Source organism: Ambystoma mexicanum, chromosome 4p (genome assembly GCF_040938575.1).
Source record: "Ambystoma mexicanum isolate Mex_15411 chromosome 4p, UKY_AmexF1_1, whole genome shotgun sequence".
NCBI lineage: Eukaryota > Metazoa > Chordata > Amphibia > Caudata > Ambystomatidae > Ambystoma > Ambystoma mexicanum.
This window is the reverse complement of record NC_090927.1, coordinates 1,164,332,556-1,164,359,270: the sequence shown is the minus strand read 5'-3', so window position 1 is coordinate 1,164,359,270 and position 26,715 is coordinate 1,164,332,556. Positions and strand designations below refer to the sequence as shown.

The 26,715-nt window shown below is 44.7% G+C and overlaps 1 protein-coding gene across 17 annotated transcripts in view; it reads left to right on the top strand.

Annotated features, from left to right (window-relative positions):
- SYNE1 (spectrin repeat containing nuclear envelope protein 1) overlaps nt 1–26,715 on the top strand; it is a 1,651,720-nt gene that overhangs the window by 821,076 nt on the left and 803,929 nt on the right. For 12 of the 17 annotated variants that reach the window (XM_069606781.1, XM_069606782.1, XM_069606785.1 and 9 more), the window contains 6 exons: nt 13,592–13,728; nt 14,235–14,412; nt 16,565–16,747; nt 17,311–17,457; nt 17,819–17,974; nt 18,995–19,159. In XM_069606781.1, coding sequence (XP_069462882.1) covers nt 13,592–13,728; nt 14,235–14,412; nt 16,565–16,747; nt 17,311–17,457; nt 17,819–17,974; nt 18,995–19,159 — 966 coding nt within the window. The remainder of the gene's footprint in view (nt 1–13,591; nt 13,729–14,234; nt 14,413–16,564; nt 16,748–17,310; nt 17,458–17,818; nt 17,975–18,994; nt 19,160–26,715) is intronic. The other 5 variants (XM_069606796.1, XM_069606780.1, XM_069606790.1 and 2 more) reach the window with 1 other exon arrangement.

Sequence of the window (26,715 nt, the reverse complement as noted above, 5' to 3'; positions counted from 1 at the left end):
CGGCTTTGATGGTAGTTTGTATGGTGACCATTTTATCCTGATGTGTGGATACTTTTTTTAAGGAGGGCCTCTTGAATATTTGCACACCAGGTTTTGTCTTTGATGGTACCTGGGGGTGGGGCTGGTGCTAGGGCGTCCAATTCCTTGAGTATGGTGAACAACTCCTTCGTGTTTGAGTTTGCTCTTGCAATTCTGCCATTATAAGAGGTGGCCGTGGCCTGGTTGATGGCTAGTCTGCAAGTCCTATAAATATAGTCTTACTGGCAAGGTGCAAAAAGTGCAATTGCCACTAGCCACTTGCTACTTATATTTGAATGTTGTGCTATGTGTATGTCTAGAATTGAGGTGGCGAGTGACATTTTCATGGCTGGCTAGTAGCTTGCAACTTGAATTTTGGTCCCCCGTTACTAGTTTCGGCTGGATTTGGTGATTATCATCCTTCTACAGGACTGGCACTTTCCTCTATTGGCAAGGAAAAAGGCACATCAATATTAATTTCGTAAATATGGCTTACCGTATGGTCTTGAGGGCTTTCCACCCCTCCTTCTACTAGGTAACGAGGCATTCATATTATCTCTCCTTTTATGCATTATCACACTTATAAAGAAGCAGCCAGGCGTACAACTTCAAGCACACTTGTCAGTGAACTATTGGTGCTCACATGTACTTTAGGAGCTGGACTGGGGGTCCGGTTTACCACAGGTTTTCTGTGAATAGTACAAAACACCTTTTATTACAACCTTCTATTCTTCATTGTCATCGTGCAGAAAGGTTCTGAAAAGTTGTATAATGAAAGAGCTTCAACTTTGGAACGGAAGGCTTACCAGTATTGCCAGCTCTCGACATTTGCAGCAGCGGTGTTCATTCATGAAAAACCTGAACGCCATTCTACGCATCTCTTTAAGCTCATGTATGGAGAGTGGTGCGATCGCCACGTGTTTTTGGGAACAACGTAATGGCATAAGGGAGTCATGTTAGTAGGTCTTCCTAACTAACAACATAGCCAAACCACGGAAGCCATAGCCTGTCATAGCCTGACACTGGCTAGACTACCCTCCCTGCATAGTTAACATATTTGTGGTGGCACCAAGCTGCAGTCATAAAACTGAGATAGAAAGCGGGGTAACTGCAGGGATCTCTACTTCCTATAATTAATGCTGCACTCTCACACGCTAGGAGCAGCAGCTTCTGTTGTTTCACTCTGTATGTGAGACCCAGGACATGGATACTGCAAATTAAAGTCTTGTAATCACAAAAACGTAACTAAAAACAGTTGAGGGTTAGTTCATGGGCCGCAGGCCTTGTCCACTGGTAGGCACCAATTCTAAGTGTGATCTAGAAACCTCAGCCCAAAGTTAATATACATGAGTTCTTCCTGTGCTATAAATCGCCATTTTGTAGTGGAGTGCCGTTCTGCAAGATGGGTCACACATAAAGTGTCACAAACGTCTCTCCCTAGCTCTCTCGTGTCATCAGTTCCCATAACACGTAAAGGGCCTGATTCATGGAACGTTTTTCCTATGGGATTGCGCCATAATTAAACACTTCCATGAATCAGGCCCAAATACTCCACAACTGACCATCACTGCTGATAGTTTCTCCCGCTACCATGCATACTAATCCTCCCAATTTAGGTGGAAAACTCCTGATTTTTTTAATCAAAAATATTGCTCTTTTTTTACTTTCTCTTTACTAAAATAATCCCAACCCCAATGCAATTGAATAGGAACATTTTATTCTCACCCTTGGTAGAATATCTCCCAAGCGCTGTAAACTGTTGGCATGTGTGTTGTAAGAGGATTCAATTCAACACTACAGCTAAGTCAATGCCTAGTCTGGGATACTGAATGGAAACCCTTATTAATATATCTTTATGTCCAGTTCATGCGTTCTGGATGACTACCCCTATATAACACCCCTCTCTTTGAATAACCCTGACCCCACTGAGCCGAGAAGTAGTTCTGTTTTGCAAGTTAAAAGGTTTAATTTGATAATTTAAACAATAGATATATATATGTCACACCTTATAATAAATTAATAATTGAATATCACACTTAATCTGATATGATAAATATTAACAACGGAGAATCTGGCACTAACACGCTTCTCTATAATCAATGAGGAGTTGACATGAAATGGATAAGGTAGCACACAGGTGAATAGGAACAAAAGAAGAAGGTGGTACAGAATGCTTTATGTAAGCTCAGGTGGATGCAATATTCAATGAATGCAGTACAGAAAATACTCAATATGATTTCAACCAAACAATGTAATCACTTTTCTCTGGCTATTCACTCCCCCCCTCTTTATGCAATGCAAGGAAATGGGAGGAAAGCACACAGTTCTCAGAAATGCAATCAATGTAATTCAGTTCAATCCCCCCCAAGCACGCTTAAAGAAAACAGATAGGAGTTTTGAAAACACAGGCAAAATGCTTTGATATGTGCTGGCAATGGAGTGAAAATATGTTAAAATGCTTTTAATTCCCTCTAGAAGTTCAGGGTGAGTGGTATCTAGTTAATATTAGTCCAGGCTCACACTAGCAATGATTCAGGGATGGTTTTTATGAGGCAAACGATTTTCTTTCAGAGGAAAGCAAAAGCAGCTATCTTTTTGCAAGTGGAGAAATTTGCAAATCGTGGTAAAATTCGCGAATGCGCCGAGCGCTATTACAGAGGAACCGCAAGGACTATCACTATCGTTTGGGGTCCTAGGAAAGCCTAGGATCTCAGCTTCCAAATGAAAGTTACTGCAAGTCTCTAAGACAAACGGTCGCGGAGATATGAGCGATTTTGTAAAGGTTGTTTTTCAGATTTGAAATTTTAAAAGCTCAAAATGACAAGTGACAGATTTTGCAGCTAGAATGACAGGTGACAGATTTGGAGTTATCATGCAGTTCTACTTAGGTTAAATAGATTGAATTAGATGAATTTAAACTAAGAGCTTTGGTTTGGTACAGTTTGGCGGTACTCACAAGAGATTTTAAACAGGAAGGCGGCTTTGTCACGATCTGGTCAACAGGTCTGGACTTCGGACGGTCTCTGGGCACAGCGTCTGGTCTCTGGAACTGCTCACAGCATCGGGGTCAGCACTCTGGATACAATGGCCTGGTCTCTGCTAGGCACCGGTTCTCTGGGTCGGGTCCTGCCTTCTCTTTGGATATTTCTGTCACCGGGTTCTTGCAAAAGTTCTTGGCAAAATTCAGACGGCTCGCCCGGCTGTCTGAAGAGTTCAGTTGCAAAAATATTTTGAGGCCTGCTGACAAATACTCTTGCTGGCAGTGGCCTTTCTGGTTAAGGTTCTGAAGTCTCTGTTTATCTTGGAGTCTAAGTGTTGGCTCTTTGAAATTTGATGGAGGTAAGTATGGATTTTTCCGGCAGAGCTTCCAGCGGCAGATGGAATTGAAGGTCTCTACCTAAGTTTCAGTGGTCCATTTATATGTTCTGCAAGTGGGTGTGTGTGTTGGTCATAACTAAACTTGCCCCTCTCCCTTGTCATTGGTCAAATTTCCATTCCTCACTTGATTGGGGAAGGAACTGTGAGTCAGAGTGATGTCATTTTATGGCTTGCAGATAGGACACTCCCCTGTCAGATTGCACATATTCTATATTTGATAACAAAAGACATATTTCACAGTTACACAGTTGCTTGAAATTACATATACATGGTGTGGCTGAATTTAGCCATGTCTCTGTCCAAATCTGCTGTTTCTAAGAGCTTGCATTCAGAAATGGCACATAATTGACTTTTTAACTGATTTTTCAATTTCTGACATTGACCCAACTTTACATACATGTGCGCAGGGAGTATGGACATTAACTGATGAAGTTTCAGATTTTTAACATGCATACATTTAGAGTAATATCCACTTTTCCGCTAACACCCCCCTGAACATACCACCGGTTCTAAAAACCTCTTAAACTGTGGGCAGAAAAATCACAAGAATTATGGTATCATTTATAAAATTTTCACATGTCCGCACCATGAGTTATTCATCTTTTTCTAAACAATATTCTGGCTACAAAGGGGTGTGGTTTCCCAGGTCACATGGTGGAAATACTGGTTTATCCAGTTCTGCCAAGCCAGCTTGCTCTCACAGGCAGTGCCCCTCCCAGCTTCTGCCAAGAGGAAGCTACATTTTACGACCGCTGTAATAAAACCTTTGCCTGAGTCAAGACAGGCTTTGTTCAGAGCTCCTGTAGAGCACAGGTAATTCAATTATCAGATAGATGGCATATCCTTAGTGTGGCCAGCAAAAGGCAGATAGGCCTGGGAACACCGTTGTGACTCAAGTTTCACTCCTGATGGGGGTAGCTGTCAAGCAAAATCAAGTTCCTTAAGCCAGACTTTCAGCTAACTGTCATGTTTTTTGTTGCTTTTTAAATTAACTTGCAATTTTACACATGCAGTTAGAATGCTGATTCTAAGTGCAAAACTATGACATTTCAACAGTTACAAAGGCATGTAACACCAAACATAGGTCACTCATTTAATCTAAACATTTTCGATTTTAGTGTCTTTAAATCCAGTGCAACTTAAACTGCTGACTCCATAGCAGTTTTGTTATAAGCATTGTTTTGGGCTCTTCATTTCCCAGATTTTGTAAGCACACAAAACCTCATTCTGCCAAATGTCTGCTGGTGTTCAGTGAATATTTTGCACATGTTGCAATGTTTGAAAATAGGCATTTTGAGCCTGCCTTCAGAGAAACACAGGGTGGTTTTAAAACGCCGGCTTTTGGATAGTGGTGAGTACTGGTACTGCACCCATTTTTGGGATTTAAGAAATGAATTCCCCACAATTCTAGGTTGCATTTGGCAATCAGCATTGCCATTCCCAATGGTTTCAGACTACTGTGCGGGTAGTCCAATGGTGGTTTTAGGCGCTTTGAAGCTAACCGGCGCTACTGTTTTTCCTTTGGCAACCCATTTCCCTCATGGCAACCCGGCCTTTCATTCTCGCACTGGTGGGTGGCAAGTGAGGCAACCATTTTGGTGTGCGCACAAACTGCACAGCTTTCCTGGATTTCGGCGCACATGTGGGTTTTCCGCCATCTTGAATTTTCTAAGCCCACAGCACCAAATGTTGTAGCATGATAGCTTAAACGTGGGTCAGGACACCCAACAGTGTGCTACACTTCATACTCAATGAATTGGAAGCCCCGGCACCAGCCCCCACCCCCAGGTACTAAGGGCCTAATTCACAGAGGGTTTTCCAATGTGGTTTGCCATTATAAAATGCTTCTGTGAATTAGACCCTAAGATATCCCGACAGCTCTTAAGAGTGAAGCCGGACCGCTCAGTCACAAGAGCGTTGTGAGAGTTAGGCAGTGATGGAAATTGAAAAAATGTACTGGGGGAACCGTCACCTCTTAGGAGGGGTGGGGCTGTGGGAAGGAGGGGGCGTGGCCAAGGAGCATGGCCCCCAGCCAGCTTGTGCTGCACGGTATCTCTTCATAGAACCCAATCCTGGCGATTTGCATAAAAGCAGAGAGCATTATGGGAACATCATATTGTCCACAATTTTAAATGGTACATGTCTTCCAGTGATTCAGTAAGAAACCAATTTAAGCAAATAATGGACTCTTCTCTTTTGATAGGTCACAATATTTACCCTAGTAAAGAGATGTCTGTAAATTGCAGGATATATATATCAGTTTGGACATCTGCAACACTGTGTATAAGGAATTGGCAGTTTTGTATGCAGTGCCCAGTGCAGTCTTCTGAAAGCTTGTTGAAGAGCAGGTTGTTCATGTGTGCAATAAGTGCCCTTCAGAGCTGGTTGGTAGATTTCTGTGTAAACCCTTGGGCTCTGTGGCACACGTGTGCAACCTGCTATTCGACAAGCATACTGGTTTCAGTAGACTCTTCTGAAAGTGGTCTGCTCATTGAGGTGCAGGATCTAGGACAGTCATGTGCTAGCCCCTGGATCTGGGGTATAGAGCATCCCTCTGGCAAGATGTTTTTTGACGGAGCACCGCTTTGTCTTGTTCCGGCCCATTCTCTGTGCTGGAGCTAGGACTAACTGAAGGGAAACCCTACACGTCTCCTATTGTTTGGTCCCCTTAACAATTACCCAAATCTGTCTTGATCAGCTCCGGAGGCAGTAGCAGATTTAGTCAGGGTTTGCACCCCTGAGTCCTCCACCTGCAGAAAATGTGGGGCTTAGTCTCAGCCATCTCTTGGGCAAGTAGGACATGGCTTCAGTGGGACCCTCATGTTCCACAAATGTTTTCAGCACAAGGACCAAAGTATGTTGATAAACACGCATTTGCAAAATAAATAGTTTTGCACTAGGCCTGAAATTAGACAGCATTTTGCTCAATGTTTATCCTCGCTTGATATGGAATGGAGCAAAGAGGGTTTGCAGATGGGACATGTTACGTTAAGATTTTGCAGTGAGCAAAAATGGAACAAAGGGATTTTGCACTGCTTTTGCTTTGCATGTAGAAAAAGCATGAAAAAGGCTCATGTGGTCTAAAGTTTAATTCCATCGTTCATATATGTAAAGTGGGTTTGTTGTATTCACGACCATATAGCCAGCTAAAATACTGCTAAACCAGTTTGTTACATTTCTAGTAGTGTGCAAGAGCAAACATAACATGATCCACATCATGTTTGCAGCAAAACCTGATTGTGATAATCCTGCATTGCTTATTACTCAAGTAGTAATAACAGTGCAAAATGTGTTTTCTCAATTCATGATCCTGGTACAAAATGTCATTGTCCTCTTTCTCTGCGTCTCCACTCTTACTGGACAGGAGCATATTCACGGTGGAAGAGCACCCAGTGCTTTACATATGCACTTCTTTCGATTACTTCCATGGCTTCCGTAACTAAATGAACACAGACCTTCTTGAACAACAGTAGAAAGTACAGTCTCCTGAAGTCTTTAAATAAAGTTCTTGCAAAACAGCAGAAAACGCATAATCGTCTCTGAGCGGGATGTCACGCAGCAGGCACGTTTCAGAGTGGTGGGCTTTCCAGTCATGGGTACATTTTGCAACCTTGAGGGTACCAGTCCTGAATTGCATGAATAATGTGCGTGCATAGGCTGGTGATATTAAATCAAGGTATTTTTCAGCTCCGTGGTCAAGTTTCAGGGACAAATAGTCCAATCCTACTTTTAGATGTAGACAGGAGCTTTCAAGGTGTTCATGCATAACCCATCGGACAGCCGACTTCACCTCATTTTTAGTACTGTGGATTCTGCCAAGTATCACTTAGGCGCAGTACACTTAACGTCTGCCTTACATGTTTAGCCCATGGTAGTGAATGCCCCCCTTTGTAGCTAAGTAAGCTAGTAAAAGCCTCTTGATATTTTCCAAGGTCCGGAGTCACACAGAGTCTTACCCAGTAGAGTACCAGTTTGTAGGCAATCTAGGAGACAATCGGCTCTAAGCTGCACTACATCAATAATGGGGCATTGGGGAAACTCCTTGGGAGCCTAAGCAGCATTTTCAAAAACTTGCTCTCCACAATCCCAGGTTTCTGACAATTGCTATGTCCCCATAAATCTGCTCCATAGAGAGCCGCCAAAGCAGTCTGTATCTTGTAAATATTAATAGCAGGAGATACAGCTCTCTCTCCATGGCCGTCAAAGAATTTTTAGAGACCACCACTGTTTCTTTCCAGGATGACCTATGATTTTTCAGACTGGGTAGACCATGCCCCAGTATCTGTGGATCTTACTCCAAGGTAGTCATAGTAATTTACTTATTCAATATTGGTTCTATCTGCTGCTAAGTAGCATACACTGTGCTTTGATCTTGTTGGTCTGAATACCAATGTTTTGATCTTGTTCTTATTTAGGACCAGGCCCAATTGGCAGCATTTGGTGACAAAACATTCCAGGCAACTCCTGATCCCCAAAGGTGATGTTGCTAGAAGCACTGTATCGCTGACAGAAAATAATGGCGAAAAAAGTCAGTGCCAAGCTTTGGGGGATCAAGCCTAGCCCCTGAACATTCAGACACCAATTCCAAAATAACCTCATTAATGTAGAGGCAAAACAGGGGTGGGGTAAGGGCACAGCCTTGCTGCATGCCCCCGTCGGCCCTAACCTGGTCTGTGGTTTCTCCTACGAGGCCGCACCTCACCACAGCTGTGTTGTTGGAATAGAGTTGACAAATGACTGCTACCAACGAGCCAGGTACCCCCCTGTTTCTTCAATATGTAAAGAAGTGGCAAGGTCACTCTTATAAGCTAGCCCGATTACCAGCAGGAGGGTACTTTCTCCCCAACAAAATCCCAGCTTCAAGAACGGAAGACTCAACCATAGGGTAACGTTTACTGTCTTTATTATCAAACAAAGTGAACAGGGATCACACTAGAGCAGCATAGCAGTCCACAGGTTCTCGTCCTCCATGTCACACTGTCAAGTCCAGTCTGTCACACTGTTTTAACCATAAATGATGTCAGAAGAACACGTTGCATCCCCCAAAACCTATCAGGGCAGGGAATTGGTCAGTTTAGGAAAACTATATATGTAATCCATAGGGGTTAGTCTGGTTATTGGATCGCCATATCTGGTGGCTCCTCCTAAAACCACCTCTAAATGTAACAAATACAAAGCTGCAGGTTAGCAGGGAAATGATTTGCCACTGCGACATAGTGTTCCTTAACGTGAAAGGTAGCTAAGGATTGGACAGAACGTGTCTTCCCAGCCTTGGGACCTTGGACAGCTATCAGGCTGAGTGAAATGATTCAAGGCAATGGAAACGTTCACAAAGGTGCTGTATGTTCCCATCATGTTGTAATCTCTGATCGCCCAAGTCCTGAGAGCGTACATCCATCTTTGAACCTGTGTAGTAATTGTATCTTTCCACTTCTGGTTCGATGGGAACAGCTTTCCTCCATCTGCCTCAAATGAATAGACACTGTCCTAGACTTGTAGGTCACATGTGTGTGGACCACAAAATGGAGCTCTACTGCTTGCAATTATGAGGATTTTAAGCTATATTCCTTGCAGGTGTCTTATCGCCTTCGTAAACTGGAAACCTTCCGTCCTTGGCTAGGATGTGCACTGTGTCTGTGCTGGAAGCTCTGTCTGTCTGCCTTTAGCAGAATCAGGCTGCCAGCCTCCACATGTATTCGAAGTCCGCCTTGCCTTCCCCATTCAATTCAATGCACCCATGGCTTCCAACTTTGTTCTCATGGCCGTCCATGTTAGCCGTAATTAAGCATGTGCAAGCTGATTGTACGTATTCTTGACATCTTGCTGTTTCTGCGTAGCTTAAGATTTGCTGGTGTAAGTGTGTTGGTCCCCTAACTACTGTGAGTCATAAGCATTTATTTTGTATCTAGCAGCAATTAAATATCAGGTTTGTGAAGCTTTGTGCATGGATGCCTGAATGCTTCATGTGTCAATGCATCTATGTTGTGATGTCTGTAGTGATGTCATCACCTTTCGAGTTTCGAGTCAGTCGACTTGTTCGATCGATGACAACCCTATCTCCTCCATATTGTCAGTCGGAAATCATATGTATTTTTGCAAAGATAATATTCAAGCATTAAAATAATATCGTCAAACAATATACAGTTCCCAATATTGGCGATAATGTAGTTGAATATAGTCCTAGCATCTTACTCTTCTATTCACCTCTGGAACTGTACAGCATGCTGCAACCAATCAATAATGCGCTCTTTCAAAGGTGGCACTAAAACTTAAAATTGTACTCAAAGTAGTGCTGTCAGGATTGTCGAGCCAGTAGACAGCTGAGGTTATACCACCCCCTGTAAACTCATTACATGGCAAGGGCTTAAAACATTATCAAAAGTTGATGGCTTCGAGGGAAAGTTACCTAAAACATTCCAGAGCAGTGAGTTAAAATGACGGTTAAAGCATTTTAAATCAAACTGTTTGGATTCTGCTCTTCCTTCCAAAAATGCTTTGTTGGGTCCACTTACCCTGGCAAATAAGTATGAGCGGGAGGAAAGGCCTTAATGCCCTACCCAAACTTGTACCACAACGAATTCAGTATCTCAGCAGCTCAAAGACTAGTCAAAAGCCTACCTGACAAACAAGCATCATGGTTTATCTTAATGGTTTAAACACAAAAAGAACATAGATGGCAAAAATGGGTTGGCTCCACCACCAAAATATTGAAGCAGGCAAAAAATGAATTGGGATAAATTGTCAAAGTGCCAATTTTTATGACTTAATCAGATTTACTCTGCCATGGTGAATGCATTAGAATCGCTCCTTGCTACTTTTTACACAAGAAGTCCAGCCGGCGGTTCAGATATGTCTCTCCCCTATGTGCTTCAGCTCTGCCTCCTAGCATGGTCTCTGAGCTGGGCCTCCCAGCTCGTCCCCACTCAGCATCGGTTCACCAGGAATTCTGGAACTCTATGGCACTCATTATGAGTATTACCTGCAGGATACTGGCAAACTGCCCTTACCATCACCGCTGCCCTATATTACAGGTGTCGGAGAGCCGGTAAGTTCCCATTTCCATGGTGAGATTGCCTGAATCACCGGCACCGGTGTCACCAGTGCCGGTTATTCAGGCCTTTCTTTGCCAATAGGGGCCTGATCTACTGGTCGGTCAGACCTGCTGGGAGATCCGTGGCCCCCACTGGCAAACTTGAAGTGTGCTGGTTCGGAAAAAATACCGGATGCGAAATTACCAGCATTTTTACCAACATTTTTCCAGACCGGCACACTTGTAATGCACCCCATGTCAGCGTAGCGGTTAAGCTTGTTATATAGCCTGAAGCCACGTTAATCTAAACCGCGCCTATTTCCTTGTCAGACAATAATGATTTGGGGGTGGCAGTGTTTTAATTTCTCGTTTTCATCTTTGAAAGTGTTGACATGTCTATATCTCATTGACTTGCCATTGAGTTCAAGAATTAACAGGGCAGACATCAATCATGGTCTGTAATGTGGATCTCTTCCCCAGAACTGTATATTTTCTTGCCCACATTTGAGCCTCAGAGATTAGACTTGCCCATTAGCACAAACTGAAACCTCCTGGGAGTTTTGCTTTCCGTAGGTTCTTCATTGATTTTGCGAAAATGACTGTTCACTTATCAGTCATAATGATGTCAGAGGCTAATGTATAGTATTCTCCCATATTCATCATAGCCAATCGGCTGTCTGCTTCATAAGATTAACATTTGCGAAGCACTCTATTTTTCATGCAGCTGAATTTGCAAAATGGCAAAAATTCTAAATTAGATTAACATATCTGTGTAATGTGAATTCCAGTTCATTTTAAACCATCGTTCAAGGACATATGCTTAAAAGAAATAACAATGATGTTACATTGTATTTAATCTGAGCAGTATGCAGTTAATTCTTTTCTATTTACATGTTCTTCTTTTAAACTGCTCTGCCTTGTGAACACCACAGACTCTGTATGGCAAACACATTTGTTAATGTAACCCTTACAATATAAATCGCATTTCCAACGGAATTTAAAAAAGTCCAAAACTTTTCAAATGGCACGTGAAAAGCAGGACCCAATTTCGTTTTCAATTCTGTGAACATTCTGTATAGCAATTGCACCCACGCACCCTACGTCACTTCTACTAACCTGGACTGCGGTCCCGAGGGCGTTCAACCTACCAGCGCTTTGCGATCATACCAATGATATATAGAGCGCTATATAAATTCCAAATAACATAACATAAGGGCGAAGAGTGCATTTTCCTCCTGGCACCGAGCATGTAGCAGTGTTTTTCTATTATGATTTTAACAGCAGAGAACATGTGCAAATGACACATTTAAATCATTGTGTGTGCTTGGTGGAGCTTGTGTGAAATATGCATTTTGAACTGAGTAGAGCTTTTCAATAGTTGTGTGTTTTTGCAGCTCCCACATGTTTCAACCGTGTCCAGTGCAATAGCAAATAGATTACATAGACTCAGGCTTAAGTAGCTTGCATTGGTCTCTAAGCAATCAACACAGTCCCATACATAACAGTCAACAACTAGGCTGATGACACCCTGGACAAATCAGACATGGCCAAGGAGGCAATGCAATCTATTAGTCAGTCTGTCCGTCAACTCGCTGTTGACCAAAATGCCCAAGCTCACCAGGGGGTGTACCTAGGATAACCCAAATGGTAATCCCACCATTGATAGACTCTTCGATCAGCAGGAAGCCGTACAACGAGAGAAAGAAGTAAGGAACTGTATTTATATGTCATTGGGTTCTCTCTCCACCTCGTAGGGGGAAGCTGCAGGATTTTTAACAGAAAACATTCCTCTTCGTGGTACACATGTTGGGCTCCCCTTACCAGAACCTCTGATCACACAGTGCTCCTGTCACTAACTCGCTTCTCTCCTGACAGAGATTTTCCTCACTGTCCGAACTGTCAAAAACACCCCTGTCACTGAAAGATGGATCCTCCTAACAGACATACCATTTCCCAGCACAACACAGACTTCTTAAGTGAAGAATGTGCCGCCACAGTGCTAGTATGTAGTGAGTGTCACTGCTCAAACCAGGAAGAAAGAGAACTGTAACCCTCCCTGTTCACCAACAGCAGCTCTCAAATGAAAGAACACAGAGACACCACAAACAACTAGGCTGCTACTAAACCTAATTTGAGCAATGGGTTACGCATGACTCTTCAATTGTTTCGATAAGCCAATTTTAGTGTATTTCCCGAGCGCCAAGCCAAACCTCACTGATGATGCTCAATGGAGCCAAAACCTTTGTGACGTTTCGTCTCGCGCAGAAGGGATTTGACTTAGCAATTGGGTCCGGACTGCCCCTTTTGGGGCGGGACCAAGCCTGATTTGCTTATCGTCTTTTCCCTCCTCTAATGGCGTGGCAAGTTGAAAAAAAACAATGGGTTGGAGCCTTGCCCAGAGCAACGCCATTGGTTATGATTTATTGAAAACCTTTCAACAATCGGCCTTCAGTTTTGCAAAGTCCAGCGCAACAGCTTGTCTCGGAATGTGATGTTTTAATATTGTATCAGTAAAAGGGCATAGCAAAAGGTGTACAATATATGACTGGTCTGAGTACTAGCAAAACGATAAATGAATATGTGAATACAAAAACTCAAGCATGTACAGCATGCCTTAGGCTGATGAAAAATGGCAGAAATTCAAACATTAGATTAACATATCTGTAAGGGGAATTCCAGATAATTTTAAACCAGTGTTCAAGGACATATGCTTAAAAGAAATAACAACAATGATGTATTTAATTGCAGATAAGGCAGGGAGAGGTGTGCATGTTCCTCCTAGCACCGATCACCTAGCTGTTTGTTTTTACATTATGATCACATATGGGGAAACAGGAGCTGCAGAGGAGAGCGCCTGCCACCAGGCTGCTTTTCTGATGTCCATATGCGTGCCTGTTAAGCCAATTGATTGCCTTAGTGTAATCTTCACAGCATAGGTTTGTTTTCGGTGGCGAATGGCAACGCTGCACGAGCCACCGCCAAAAGACACACTGCAAATTAAAAAGTATTGTCCGCAGCAAAAAGGCATGGCTTCGGATTCGGATTGAGGTGTGTTGTGTTGTCAGTGCTAGTTTCCTCGCGGACACGTGGAGAACAGTGTGCAGCGTGCATTCGAAGGGCGGCCTTCCCTAATTGGATGTGTTGTGTCTGGTGTGGCTCTAATAGGACACCCTGGGTGCACTGACTGAGGCCGAGCACCTGACGGACGAGCTGAAGACGCAACTCAACGACCTCTGCAGGTTCCCCCGGGATCTGAGCGTCTACTCAGTGAAGGTTTCCGGCCTCATTAAAGAATACAACAGGTAATCGGTTCGTTTTATGATAATCTTCTCCACTGCTGTTTGTGTTACTGCGATGAAGCGATTCTTATTATTTTTAACAACAAAAGCTCAGCATTTCAATCGACCACCAAACATGAACGCGTTGATTGCTCCCCAACATTTTGCTTTAGATGACGAATACAAAGAATGCTGACCCCTACTCACAACCCTTTTTTTGGCTGGCTTTTCCCGCCCTCCCTGGCTGCCATCTTGCTGACCCAGCCTGTCTCCATTTTCTGTTTGTTCCTTTTTTTATTTTTACAACTCCTTTCATTGTCTTTTGATTTGATAGTATGCTTTTAGCAGCTGAAAAGCCGAATGCTAACCAAGAGATTCGGAAATAAGCGCACGTGGAAAGGTTGAATTTGGCTAGTTAACACTTGTGTAGGGAATTGTGGGATCTCACAGTTGCCAACTGGGAGATAGTCAGATGAAATGGCACAGCTTCAACTCATATCCCTGTTCCGCGTTTCTCTCTTGCCCTCCAGACTCTGCCTGCAGGCTTCCAAAAGCTGCCAGAGCAAGGAGCAGGTCCTGGAGCAGAGATTCCGGACGTCGTTCAGGGATTTCCAGCAGTGGCTCATCAGTGCGAAGATCACCACGGCCAAATGCTTTGACGTGCCTCAGAATATCACCGAAGCATCCGCAAGTCTGCAGACGATACAGGTGAGTGTGGCGCAAGGCGTGCTAAGCACCCATTTACCCTGCAAGTCTGTTTCCCCTAAAATATGGAGGAAAAATAGCAGGTTCAAAGTAGAAGAACTACATTAGCAGTGGTTTCCTATGTAATCCAGGATGAAAATCTGCACCTTAGCATTTACTGGGTTTAAAATATCATTATTATCTGAACACCAGGTAGAGTTTAGTCACACACTTTGTGAATCTGGGAACAGGGGCCTCATTCAGGATTTTGCAACCTGAGGCCAGATGTTTAGACTACAAATCCCTTAATCCCTCACCATTGACTATGCTGACTAGGGCTTGTGGGATTTGTAGTCCAAACGATCTGGAAAGCTAAATGTTGCAGACCCAGTCTTAAACCCGAGTGAATTCCTACTGCCAGTAATTGTAGGTTGTACGTTTGTATATTGATGTGCATTAGTTTCATTGGGTTTTATTCATTTTAATTGTAGAATGTCTATTGTGCCTTCTGCTGATCTTTTTTAATCCAAAAAGTGATCTGCCGTAACTGGGGCCAGAAGGAATCCTTTGGAGTTGGTGAATAGAAATTTTTGCAATGGAGTCCAGAGTCGAATAAAATGTAATTACACAAATGCGCCAGTGCACATTTGTAAGTAGACCCTGAATGTTACGGAAATAGAGAGCACTGGTCGTGGCCTCATGTCGAGCGTAATAACTCTCTTTGGCTTGCCTCTATATACCACGTAAGTCTTCCGAGCACCACAGGTGCTCTGAAAAATCATTAAGTGGAATAACATGTTTGCAATCTATTTGCAAACTTCTATGAACTCCCATGCATATGCTGTTGATTAAGAGCAGAATAAAGAGAGGATAGTGCACAGTGGGATTCCTTTTCTTATACAGGGTTTACCCAAGTGAGTAGTGATCCCCAAATTCCAGAGGGGTTCCCTTCCTTCCACAGTGTATGGTTGCACAGAGCTGGATCTCTCTGCCCCGCTCACGGATAATCTGCACGCTTGCTGCATGTACATGAAAAGGGCCGATAGTTCAGCAGTGGGTATTTCTTTTAATTCAAGTGAAGGAAGGATCATTTTGGTCTTGTCATCAACTCTACCACAAATGACACAATTCGCAAAAGAAGCCCCTTGGCTTGGGTAACCCTTTGTGGAGCATTTTATTTTAGCATGGCCCGTAGGGTGGGCACACAAACCCTTCCTTTTTCTTTGCGCTAGCTTAAGCGGTCACCCAGTGCTTCTTTCTGGTGCCTTTGTTCTAGCATCTCACATTGCCGTGTGGCGCAAGCGGTCAGGTCTTGGAAATCTAACTCCTTTGTTGGGCCAATCGGGGTCTTTTCCTTTGAGATTTATTTACCCCCAAAAGAAGAGGCTTATTGTGACTATCAAACCCATTCTTGCCTTCCACCTATTTTGGTGGCTCTGTGGCCTTCTACACGCCAACTACTAAAACTCTGATAGCTCCATCATGAAGGATCTAATTTAACATACGCTAGTCCTTCTAGGAAGAGGCTGTAGCAGCTTTCCAGTATCAGCTCATGAAATCACTGTGGTCATGAGCCCCAAACTTCCCAGTATCCATGACAGTCACATATCTCACTGTACATTTCAAGACCAAGCAAGGCCAGCATTAAGCGTTCACCGAAAAGTAATGAATGCAACCAGAGGTGTTGCTATTGGGGGTTGAGGGGGATATAGCCCCTGGTCTTTTGGTTGTAGCCTCGGATAGAAGCTCAGGGGCTACAACCAAAAGGCCAGCTAGCCGATACTCCCGGCATTGGCCTAGCCCCAGATCTTTCCCAGACCTAGCAACACCCCTGAATGCAACATAAATGCCAATTGCCTGTGAACATTTAAACAGGGATTCAAGGAGGAGATACCATTATTCCAAAGTGGGGGCCTTGGGGGTCACAGGGTGAACAGCCAACACAAATATAGGGAATGCTATTTCAGACACAAGTAAGCTTATACAATGTTGGGGTGGCGGGTGCAGTCCAGCATTTGGGGAAGTATGTTTTTAGCACAAATAATGTAACCAACTCCCCAGGCTGCATCTGGCTGGCACACCTAGCGGGGGGCTGATCATCTAAGCAGTGTGTATAACAAACATGTCAGATGCTAGAAGGCACAGCGTGCAACTAATGGCGCTCTTGTGTGTGCAGGAATTCTTATCTGAAAGCGAAAATGGGCAGCAGAAGCTGCACAGCCTTGTCACCAGAGGCGAGCATCTGAGCAGCATCCTCTCCTCGGAGAAGGCGAAAGGGGTCCAGGCCAAGGTCAGCACTGCCAAGGAGGACTGGAAACGATTTCTTTCATCGCTTCACCAAAAGGAGTCTGCCCTGGAGGTAAAGAACCACCAACAAAACAGGTGGATTGTGGCCTTCCCTCTGCTGCCTTGGCTGCCCTGTCATTCCGGTGTGCCTGTTCTTTTTCATCTTTATTCATGGCATTTGGGCACTATGATGCAGAAGTGAGTGTTGCTTGTTGGATGCTGGGGTTCCCCTCTTCATCATAAGCACACAATTAACCATTTGTCTCTTTACTCATTAAGGACCTCTGTGGGACTGTATGCCGATTTCTCTATTGGGTTCTTAGAAGGTTTGTTGTTGTGGTTGCAGTACTTTAATTTTTTGGCTGATTGAGGCTGCAGCTATGAGGTCTTCAGAGGACAACCGTGATTGCATAGTTTGTGGAAGATCTAATGTCAAAGCTGTTGCAGAGCAGCGGCTGTGCTGTTTTGTCTAGTTTGGTCAAGGGTGATGTGGGCAAAGCTAGGGCGGTATAACCCAGGAAGCCATCTTCTGCCTGCCTCGCAGAGTGCAGCGGGGACTAGTTTAGCGGTGCTATTTTCTCGAAAAGCGACTTGAAGATTCTGTGAATGGTCTTATTTACATGATTCCTGTCCTAGCAGAACCTGAAGGTCCAGATGAAGGACTTCGAGGCCGGCGCTGAGCCCGTCCAGGAGTGGCTCAGCACCACCGAGAGGATGGTGCAGGAAAGCAGCAGTCGGCTCCATGACCTACCTTCCAAGAGGAAAGAACAGCAGAAGTTACAGGTGACATAGAAAGCTTCACCTTCCCGCTTCCCTTGCTCCATCTCCCATGGGCACGAACGCCTCATAACCTACGTGAGCCTTTGGGATTGGCATTTATATGGTCTGCAGCCATGCCTTCGCGTGCTTGCTGTTTATATGTTTGGGGCAGAGTTCTTGTCTTCACAAGTATTCCGAAATGATATGTGCCATGCTTTTTTTGTATGTGATCTACAGTGTCGACCAGCCGTGTTTAACACTTGCAAAGCTGCTCTAGGGAAGTCTGCAGGGCTCAAATAGCAACCCTTGTTCCTCTCTGTTATATGTGCTGCTGTGTTGTCAAATTGCTTCCTCCTCTCCTCTCTAACATGCTTGTGCTTTGCAGTCTGTCCTTGAAGAGATAAGCTGCCACGAGCCTCAGCTCAGCAGGCTGAAGGAAAAAGCTCAGCAGTTGTGGGAAGGGCAAGCTGCCAGCAAGAGCTTTATGCACAGAGTTTCGCAACTGTACTCTCAGTACCTAGCGCTAAGCAACCTAACCAAGGTAATGCACCACAGCACTGCTGGGTGTGAGCATGCAGGGCGTGTGTGGGTGCATGCATACGTGAAACTAATCTGTAACATGTCAGAGAGCCAATGCTGCTTGCTCTTGTCTCACTGAATTGCCCTTTGTTTAGCTTGGTTGCGGCTCATTTCCAAGTTGTGCGCTGTCCCTTCAGTGGCTGGAAATGAGGTGATTCCTGGTATAGTCGTTCACATATTGGCTGTCCCGACTCGTGGGATGATCTTCCGGCCTCAGTGATAGGTCACTCTGAGTCCATGGAACATTTCCATCTCTAAAAGAGGGGAGTGTAAAAATGGCCCCGGATCCCATATTACTTAAGCACGCATGTTCATGGGAAGCCTGCAGTGGTGTGCTGTGCTCAATGTTGCCCATGAGAATCTATTAGAGGACTCCTTCTACAGACATTAGGCAGCAACTTCGTTTTGTGTTTACCATTAAGTCCAAGAGAAGAGAGGCTCTGGGAGTATGCATCTGAAATTTGGTGTGTGTGTGAAGTGGCCTACAAACTGGGTAGCTGGTCTGCCACCGGGGGCCCAAAGGTTGTCCAAGAGGGGCCCAGACTCTTCGAAAAGGGATTAAGATGACTGTTGTTAATATAAAATATAAGCACATTTTCTTCTATTAAAAAGGGCCACTGTAATCATTTTTTAAAGAGCCTGGGGCCCTCCTCGACGCTCTTTTGCTCCCTGGGGGGAGGGGGGTGTTAACCCATAGGTGGAGGGGGAGGAGCAGAAACAATATTGTTATTCAGGAGGATAGATCACGGACCATGCGCTCGCCTTGGGAGCAAGACGACGCGGAGCAACACAGGTTCCATCCCCGGGTACATGCTTAGAAACCTCTGGGTATACCTCTGGATAACCGCGTTATAAAAAAACAATTATTATTATTACACAACAGGGGCTTGGTATAAAAACGTTTGAATACCACTGGTGTGGTATATGCACATCCCTAACTATCTTTCCATTGTCACCCTCTTTCCGCTGACATGGACTCCAGGTGAAGGTGTCAAAGCTGGACAGGATAGTGGCAGAGCATCATCAGTTCTCTCAAGGTTTGAAGGAGCTCCAGGACTGGATGAGCGACGCCATTCATATGCTGAAGTCCTACTGCCACCCCACCGCTGACAAAAGTGTCCTGGACAGCAGGATGTCCAAGCTAGAGGTATGTCTCTGCTTGCTGGCTCGATCATTATTATCTTAAAGCTTGGGTTGCGCCATGCGCAGGCTGAGTGTGCTGTGCCAAGCACAGCCCTGTGTACAGTTAATACGGCTCTAGGTTTTAAGCTTGCCGCCATTACGGTATACAGAGACCCCTTCCACGGTGCTAAAAATGGAAAACAATTCTTCTTCTTCTTAATTATCGGGTGCCTGGGCGGACCCACGCAGGCGCTTCCCATCCTAAAGGATGATGTGCACCAAACCCACCAATCAATACTTAGCTCACATAAACTCACAACTCCTCCCACCGCCCCGTCTGCCTCACAAAATCCAACAGCACACTGCTCCTCCTCCTGCCTCTCACCCCGTCACCTCCCAGCAAAGCCTTCCCACTCAGCTCAGCCACACCCAGCGCAGACAACCGAACCCTCATCAATTCTCTCTCCTCAACATGTCTCTCACACCTAAGCAGAAAATGTTGCACAGTCTCAGGCACCCACACACCGCACAGTCCCTCGACTCACGCTTCCCCACTCGAAACAGACAGTCATTCATCCCCACATGCCCTATCCTCAACCGATTCAGCATCACCTCCTCCTCCCTCCTCCATTCCAGACTCCCCGCATCCACCTTCACGGACACTTTCCCACGAACACCAAACATCCACCTGCCCTTCACCCCACTCACCCACCTCTCCTGCCACTCATCCATGACCCGTCTCACCACCACAACCTTCACCTCATCCACACTCAAAGGCAACAATTACTCTGGGATTCCGCCTATGGGCGCGGGAGGGGGCAGGGAGGATAGGGGTGGACTCATGGCAGGCAAGTGACAGGCTTGTAAGTAATTGTAAATAAACACAGGACTAAAATGACACTCCGTTTTAGAGAGAGGATTTGGAACATGCACAAATACCATAATAAAGCACCTTGACAACATAGTTGAGAAAAAGGAGTATGATTTTAGCATTATTTTCTCCACCATGAATAGAAGACTGGAATCACAAGAATGCAAATTAATGCGAGTCTAAAAATATTGCTTATGGAAAGAAGCCCACTAAAAGAAAATGCACCTGATTGTGGTCAATGGTGTTACACAGCATGCAGATTTATGCATCCCTCTAGTTTTTATTCATCCACCATTTGCAACTCTTAAAAGACAACGGCCACCCCACATATTTCACAGTCTCCTAGGTCTGCAGCCTTCTAACGTTAATTGTACTTTTATGTGGTTAAGTTTAAAACAAAACAAAAAATCTGCCATAATAGACCACCTTTGTGCTTGAAATGTCTCTGGGCACAGGGAAAAGTTGACACCTGCAGGTACAGTCTATTAAGTCGGTGGGGCATGGGCTTTTCAGTTACAGGATTTGGAATCGGTGGAGAAGATTTTTACCGGATTTGGGGAAATCCAGCCAAATTCCAGCACTGCCCTTCCGTGGTCCATTCTAACACACCTTCATGAACACAACTTATAAAGGTATCTTTAGTTGAGTTGAGAACATATAATTTGCATCAGATTTGGTGAGGAGTAATTCCGATGTACACCCTTTGGAGCAAGTGTTGGTATTTTATCTCCAGAGTGTTTTTCCTTTTCTGGATTTAAGAAAGCTAAGTCTCTCTCACGATACGTGAGTCCAGGCAGCAAGTTGGGCCAGGTTTGATACCATGATCATGCAGTGAACCTGCTTGATTGTTTTGCCCTTTCTGGCTGATTTGTTAAAAAATAGATTCCATGAGTATAACTCTCAAAAAATGATCCCAGTGGCTTGTTTGATAAACAAATCAGCCCTTATTTTTTTTCTAAGAGACAGTTCAAGATGGCTGCAAGCTGGAGGGCCAGATGGGGAATGCTTATGCATAGAATAATGTTTTAAACGAAGGAACAGAGACTGAGCACTAAAGAGAGAAAAGAGCCACAGCTATAAAGGGTACTCCGCCAAACTGAGTTCCCCCGGCCCCCTTAAGAAATGACAGCCTGCTTCTATGCAGTAATTCACACTCCTTCTCTTTCTGAAAGGACCATCATAGCCTTTCCCTTTGGAAGACCTGGCACTACTTCTCGCCTCAAAAGTTAGGAACTTGCAAAAAAAACTCCCCCACTGCCAGGTATGGGATCACCCGCTCTCACCAATGGAAAGAAATGGCATCCTCTTTTGCCCTGCAGGTAGTGGCACCAACTTTCCACAAGAACTTCCACCCCCTTCAACAGTGACCAGCCCTCCGCTTCCTGAACTCACAAATACCCTCCTCTTCCCTTTTAGGCACTTACAGCCCCTTTACACGACAGGGGTTTCTCATCCTCCCCCCAAGCTCTTAGTGCAAGTGGTGACCCTTCTCAGCAGTGACTGATCCCTGCTTTCTATTGGCTGATTCACGTTTACCCAATCAAGGTAAACATGGAGCGCAGTCGAGGCTATTCTCAGGAGAGTGAGTGGGATCAGAGGTCCTCAATGAGTCCACACAAAATGTAATACACAATAATTCAATTTAGACAGGTATGTATAGAAATACAACAATTTATTCTAGGCCTTTACACACACACACTAAATAAATGAAACTATCAAGGGATATTATCGCACAATACTCGTAATAAACATACATACATTCACCATAGTTTAGGTTATTAAAATGCATTCAAATGACTTAATCGACACAGGAGTTAAGTAAATGAATGCAATAAAGATGGAACCAAGTCACAAGTAATTCTTCTAACTTCAGCAGTCCAATCCCTAAGAAAAATGGGGCCTTGTGCCCAAAGGTCACAGGAGCCACAATGCTTCCCGCCAGAATGTAGTTCTGTGGGTAAGTTCTAATTTTACCTGTGTCGGTGATTGTTCAAAGAAGATATTCAACAAGGCTACTAGGTAAGTAAATTGTGTTTTAATCTTTCAGAAAAGATAACTGTTAGGGGAGTTTTCCTAAAGTCTGCGAACAGGTGAGGCACAATAAAACTATCCCTTAGTATACAGACCCCAACTCTTAGTATAGGTCTGTATTACCCGAAGGTTTAGTAGAATGGCAGAGACACCAGGCTTATTTTAGGAGGAGGATGAGAGCTGTAGGTAAGTATAATGAACTCACTAAATACATAGGCCCAAAGAAACTCTCACACACTTGTAGTTAAAGTACAATAGACATTTATTTTATATACACAAGGCAAAGTTATATTCAGGTAAGTAAGTACTATTTAAAATAATCAACACAATTATTATTATTACGGAATTTTATTGAGTGCAGACCTAGCTTTGAGAAACAACAGAGCGCTTTACAGATGTATACACCAATACAGATGCATAACAGAGAGCTTTACCGAGGTAGCAACAGAACAGACATACAGCAGAGGGGTAGGATACAAAGGGGGACAGAGGAGGGGTACACAAGAAAAAACATCAGCAATACCTCAGGTGAGTAAACCAGTAGTAAGGAAGTAAACAGATTGTGAACACAATTCATTGGTAAGTGAAATCAATTCATTGGTAAGTGAAATCACTTGGTATAGCAACTCAGAAAATGTTCTGTTGTTGGAACGAAAAGGGCTATTCAGCACCAGCAATAGCAATTCAATACTTTCAAACACTTGTAATACGTTTCTCTGGCTCGATATGAGTTCTTCAAAGTCAGATTGGAGGGGCAACATGTAAGGCACAGCAGCAGAAAAGACAAACGTTCCAAAGGATTCCATGGTTACGAGTAAGTAGGATGCTTTTGTTGGGCAGAAGGTTATCAGGGACTTTGGGAAAGACTCCCTATAGGCGCACAAGCATTAGGCCTGGGCGATTGGTATGGGTGAACACCAAACATCGGAATCAGCACTTCAACATCACAGGAGCGACAAAAGGATTGAGGTAAGTACTACCCCGAGTCCCACAGTACCTGAGGAGTGATGAAGAAGATGCAACAGCTATGGATTCGACCTCCAGGTCTTTGGTCATGGTGACAAAAGGAGGCACTCTGGGGATGTTGCAGCAGCATTGGAGAGAAAGGAATCTCAGCAAAGGATTCTTCATGCTCCTACTTCGGTCCCACATCGGTCTGTGGTTTTGGTGCCTTTTCACAAGCTCCAAGGATGAAAGTTTACCGCCCAGTCAATTCGCCTCAATTCTTCGGTCCTGCACTCTGGTGAGGGGACTTTGAGGAGAAGGATCTTGCCTCTGGAGGTCCAACTGGAGCTCACTAAAGTTCTGGGAGCATTCCTTCATGGGAGGACGATGCACTGCAATTATGTCAGAGGTCCCATGGTATTTCGGTGGTTGCAGCCTAAGAAGGTCAAAGCACATCGGGGGATGGTTTGTTCTGTAGGTTGTCTTATGGCTAGTTGGTCCCACCAGCCAAAGGGAAGCAGTCGTCCTCTTTGGAGCTCCTCTACCGATTCTAAAACAGGGTCTGGACAGCAGTGGTCTCTTCACAGTTGCACAGTCTCTGTTAGTCTTCTTCTTCAGATCTTCTGTTCCAGTGGTTGACTTGCCTTCTGCCTCAGGAACCTCACCTTTCATTAGGATTGCACAATCACCCTCTGCAAACCCTCCCTGCACTTTAGAGAAAGGGGTGGGTGGCTGTCCAATTAGGACAGCCAGCCCACTAGTGGGAACCGGTTCCATTCAGACACAACCAAATACAAAGGATAGCAGAGGTTCAGGGTCCTCCCATGCTTCCTGTTCCTGCAGACACACTGGAGCCTCGGCGGGATACACAAAGGGTTCCCGCCGAAGACAAAACTCAGTACCTCCCCCTCCCAGGATGGTAGAAGAAGGATGAAGAAAGAACAACCACAAAATAAATGGAAAAAAAAGAAAGGAGCTACCATGTTGGAACAAAGGCGACTCTTCAGTGCATAGCCGCAGCTGTGAATACAGCCTGCAAGCAAAGATAGCACAAACGTCGGTAGAACATGTCCACTGCCACCAGCCAGAACTATAGGGTTGTTACTGTAACAGAAATGTTTCAGTGGCTCAGAGAAAGGGGCTGCTAGGTGACCCCTCAGCACTCCACATAGTCTCAAGAGGAAAAGCTAAGAAGGCTTAAAAGTATACTTCTAACCTTGAGAACAGTCATTCTGAAGGAAAATAAAATAATTTTAAAAGGAGAGCCCGAGGGGCTCCCAGCAACACTGCACATGGGGTGCTGTCTGTTGCAAAAGTGAAACACAGAAGCCTTTAAAAAGGTATGGAGGAAAGAATGACCCCATAGAATAAAGTAAAACACGATAAGCAGGGTCTCCATGGTCAAAGCAAACAGAATGAATGAGCGGAAAAAGAATCCCCTTATTTAGAAGAACAAGGAAAAGGTCCAGATGTCCAGCAAAAAGTGCTGGGGGTCTCACAAGGAGAGGGGTTTAAGCATACAATTGATAAATCTCCCTAACACACCCTCCTCCCAGAATAAGGGACAGAAGGATCTTATCTGCTCCTGGATGGATCTCTTTTTCCAGTCGTTCATACTTTCTGGAGAAACCATCAACATTGTTATGTTGGGTACCTTACTGATGCTCTGTGCTGAAGTGAAATCCCTGAAGGCTAATTGACCATGTGAGCAACTTTGGATTCCCCAACCTTCAACTGCATTAACCATCTCAATGGTTGGTGGTCAGTTTGAATTCTGAATGTAGATCTATACTTGTATGGTCTAAACGTCTTAAATGCCCACACGGTGGCAAAACATTCACGTTTAATGCTTGCCCACCTTGCCTCTCTATCGTTTAATTTTCTACTGATAAAAGCAGATGGGGTGCTCCTTACCTTTTGCTATCCATTTGGCTCAAGACTGCCCTAATTTCTGTATTCGATGCATTAGTCTGCACTAAGAAGGCTTGAATGTAATCTGTAGCTCTCAGCACTGAAGCCTTAAAGAGAGCATCTTTCAGCCCATAAAATGCTTTCTCACAATCTTCCTTCCACTTCAACCTCTTGGGTATTTTGGAGAACATATAGTATTCATAGGAGAAGCTATGTCCCTCTATGACATTTCTATATTAGTGAGGCCCAAGAAGGCTGTCACTTGTGTTTGAGTAGTAGGGATGGCCCAGTCTTGTACAGCTTGTACTTTTCTAGGCAAGGGCTTGATCTCACCCTCTCCTGCCTCATGCCCAAGGTAGACCACTTTACTCTGACCAACTTGACATTTGACTTTATGGTCAGATGGTCCTGGTGAACACTTGTTCAATATGGAGATGTTCTTACCAAATGGGGCTGAACACTGCCATGTCATCCAAGTATGCATGCAGAAGTTCTCTAACCCATTCAGAACATGATTTACCATTCTCTGAAAAGTAGCTTTCAGTTCAAAAGGCATGACCTTAAATTGATAGAGGCCTTCTGGGATAGAAAAAGCTGTTTTTTTCCTGGCATGGTGTTACGCTCACCTGGCTCCCACAGAGGCGTCGATTGGAACTGGACAGCTGCGGTCTCCACCAATGTGACGCGTAGGGCCGAGATGACGGACTGGACCGGCCCACCTAGCTTCGTTTGCTTGGCCTGTAGGAATATTCTTCTGCAAATGGAGAAAGGGAATTAACCACCCGTGGAGTTGAGCGTAAATCCCCCCACCCCCGCTGTTCTCCCCACAGATCACCTTTGATGTCCCCTCTTATAGTCTCACCTGATGGTTTGAAAAGATGAGCTCTCCATCCTGCATTGAGCGCAGGGGTGCGTTGATAACCAGTTGCTTCACTGGCTCGAAGGAATTGGTGAGTTCCAGAACAATATTGACTCCGAGATTCCCGGCAAGACGCCGCAAGTATAAAGTTCGCAAGAGTTCAAATGCTTGACTTTCACTCTTGTCCGATTCCTTGCAGGTTGCAGCTTGACCCTAATGAAGAGTTCCTTGTGGCAAGCGGTAGTATTCTGGTAAGGATTTGTATTTTCCAACACAGTTTCGATAAAATAATGTCAATATGTAACCTGTTGCTTTCTCCCTTATTCAGGCGCTGAGAGAATGTATGAAGTCTCGGGGAATAAACCTCTGCCGGTAAAATCAGGTAAGTCTATTGTGGTGAGGAGGGTTCCCCTTGTTAGTCCCTTTGTTTCACCTTGCTGTCCTTTTGTTTCCCCTTAGGGGCCGGGGTTCGGCAAAGATGCAGTGGAAGCTGCGCCGACCCGTGAAGAGGAATAGTACCCCCGGTGGTAAAATCAGGTAAGTCTAAGGGGGGGTAACTAATATTCCTCTGTGTATTCCCTTGGCTCACCTTGCTGTTCTTGTCTTCTCCTTAGGTGCCGGAGTGCGGCAGGAACATGCAGGAGGATGCGGTGGAATGTGAAGATGCTGCGAAGGCCGGTGAGTTCAGCGTGGCGCTGCAGCAGGCGAGGTGACACGCATAAATAGCTTCTTTCTTCCAGCTCGAAGGCGCGATGGATCGGGAATTCAGGGAAGGATCAAAGGTATTGCTCTTGTTCTAACCTTTCTCCTCCTTTCTCCCTTTTTCTAGGCGCTCCAAACTCGAGGCGGGCGAGGCAGAAGGCTGGATGCAGACTTGCAGGCACGGTGAGCGTTACGCTGCTTGATGCAGAATAACGCGAAGCGTGTGCTGCTCTTCGGGGGTGGTTTAAATAGCCTCCAAAGT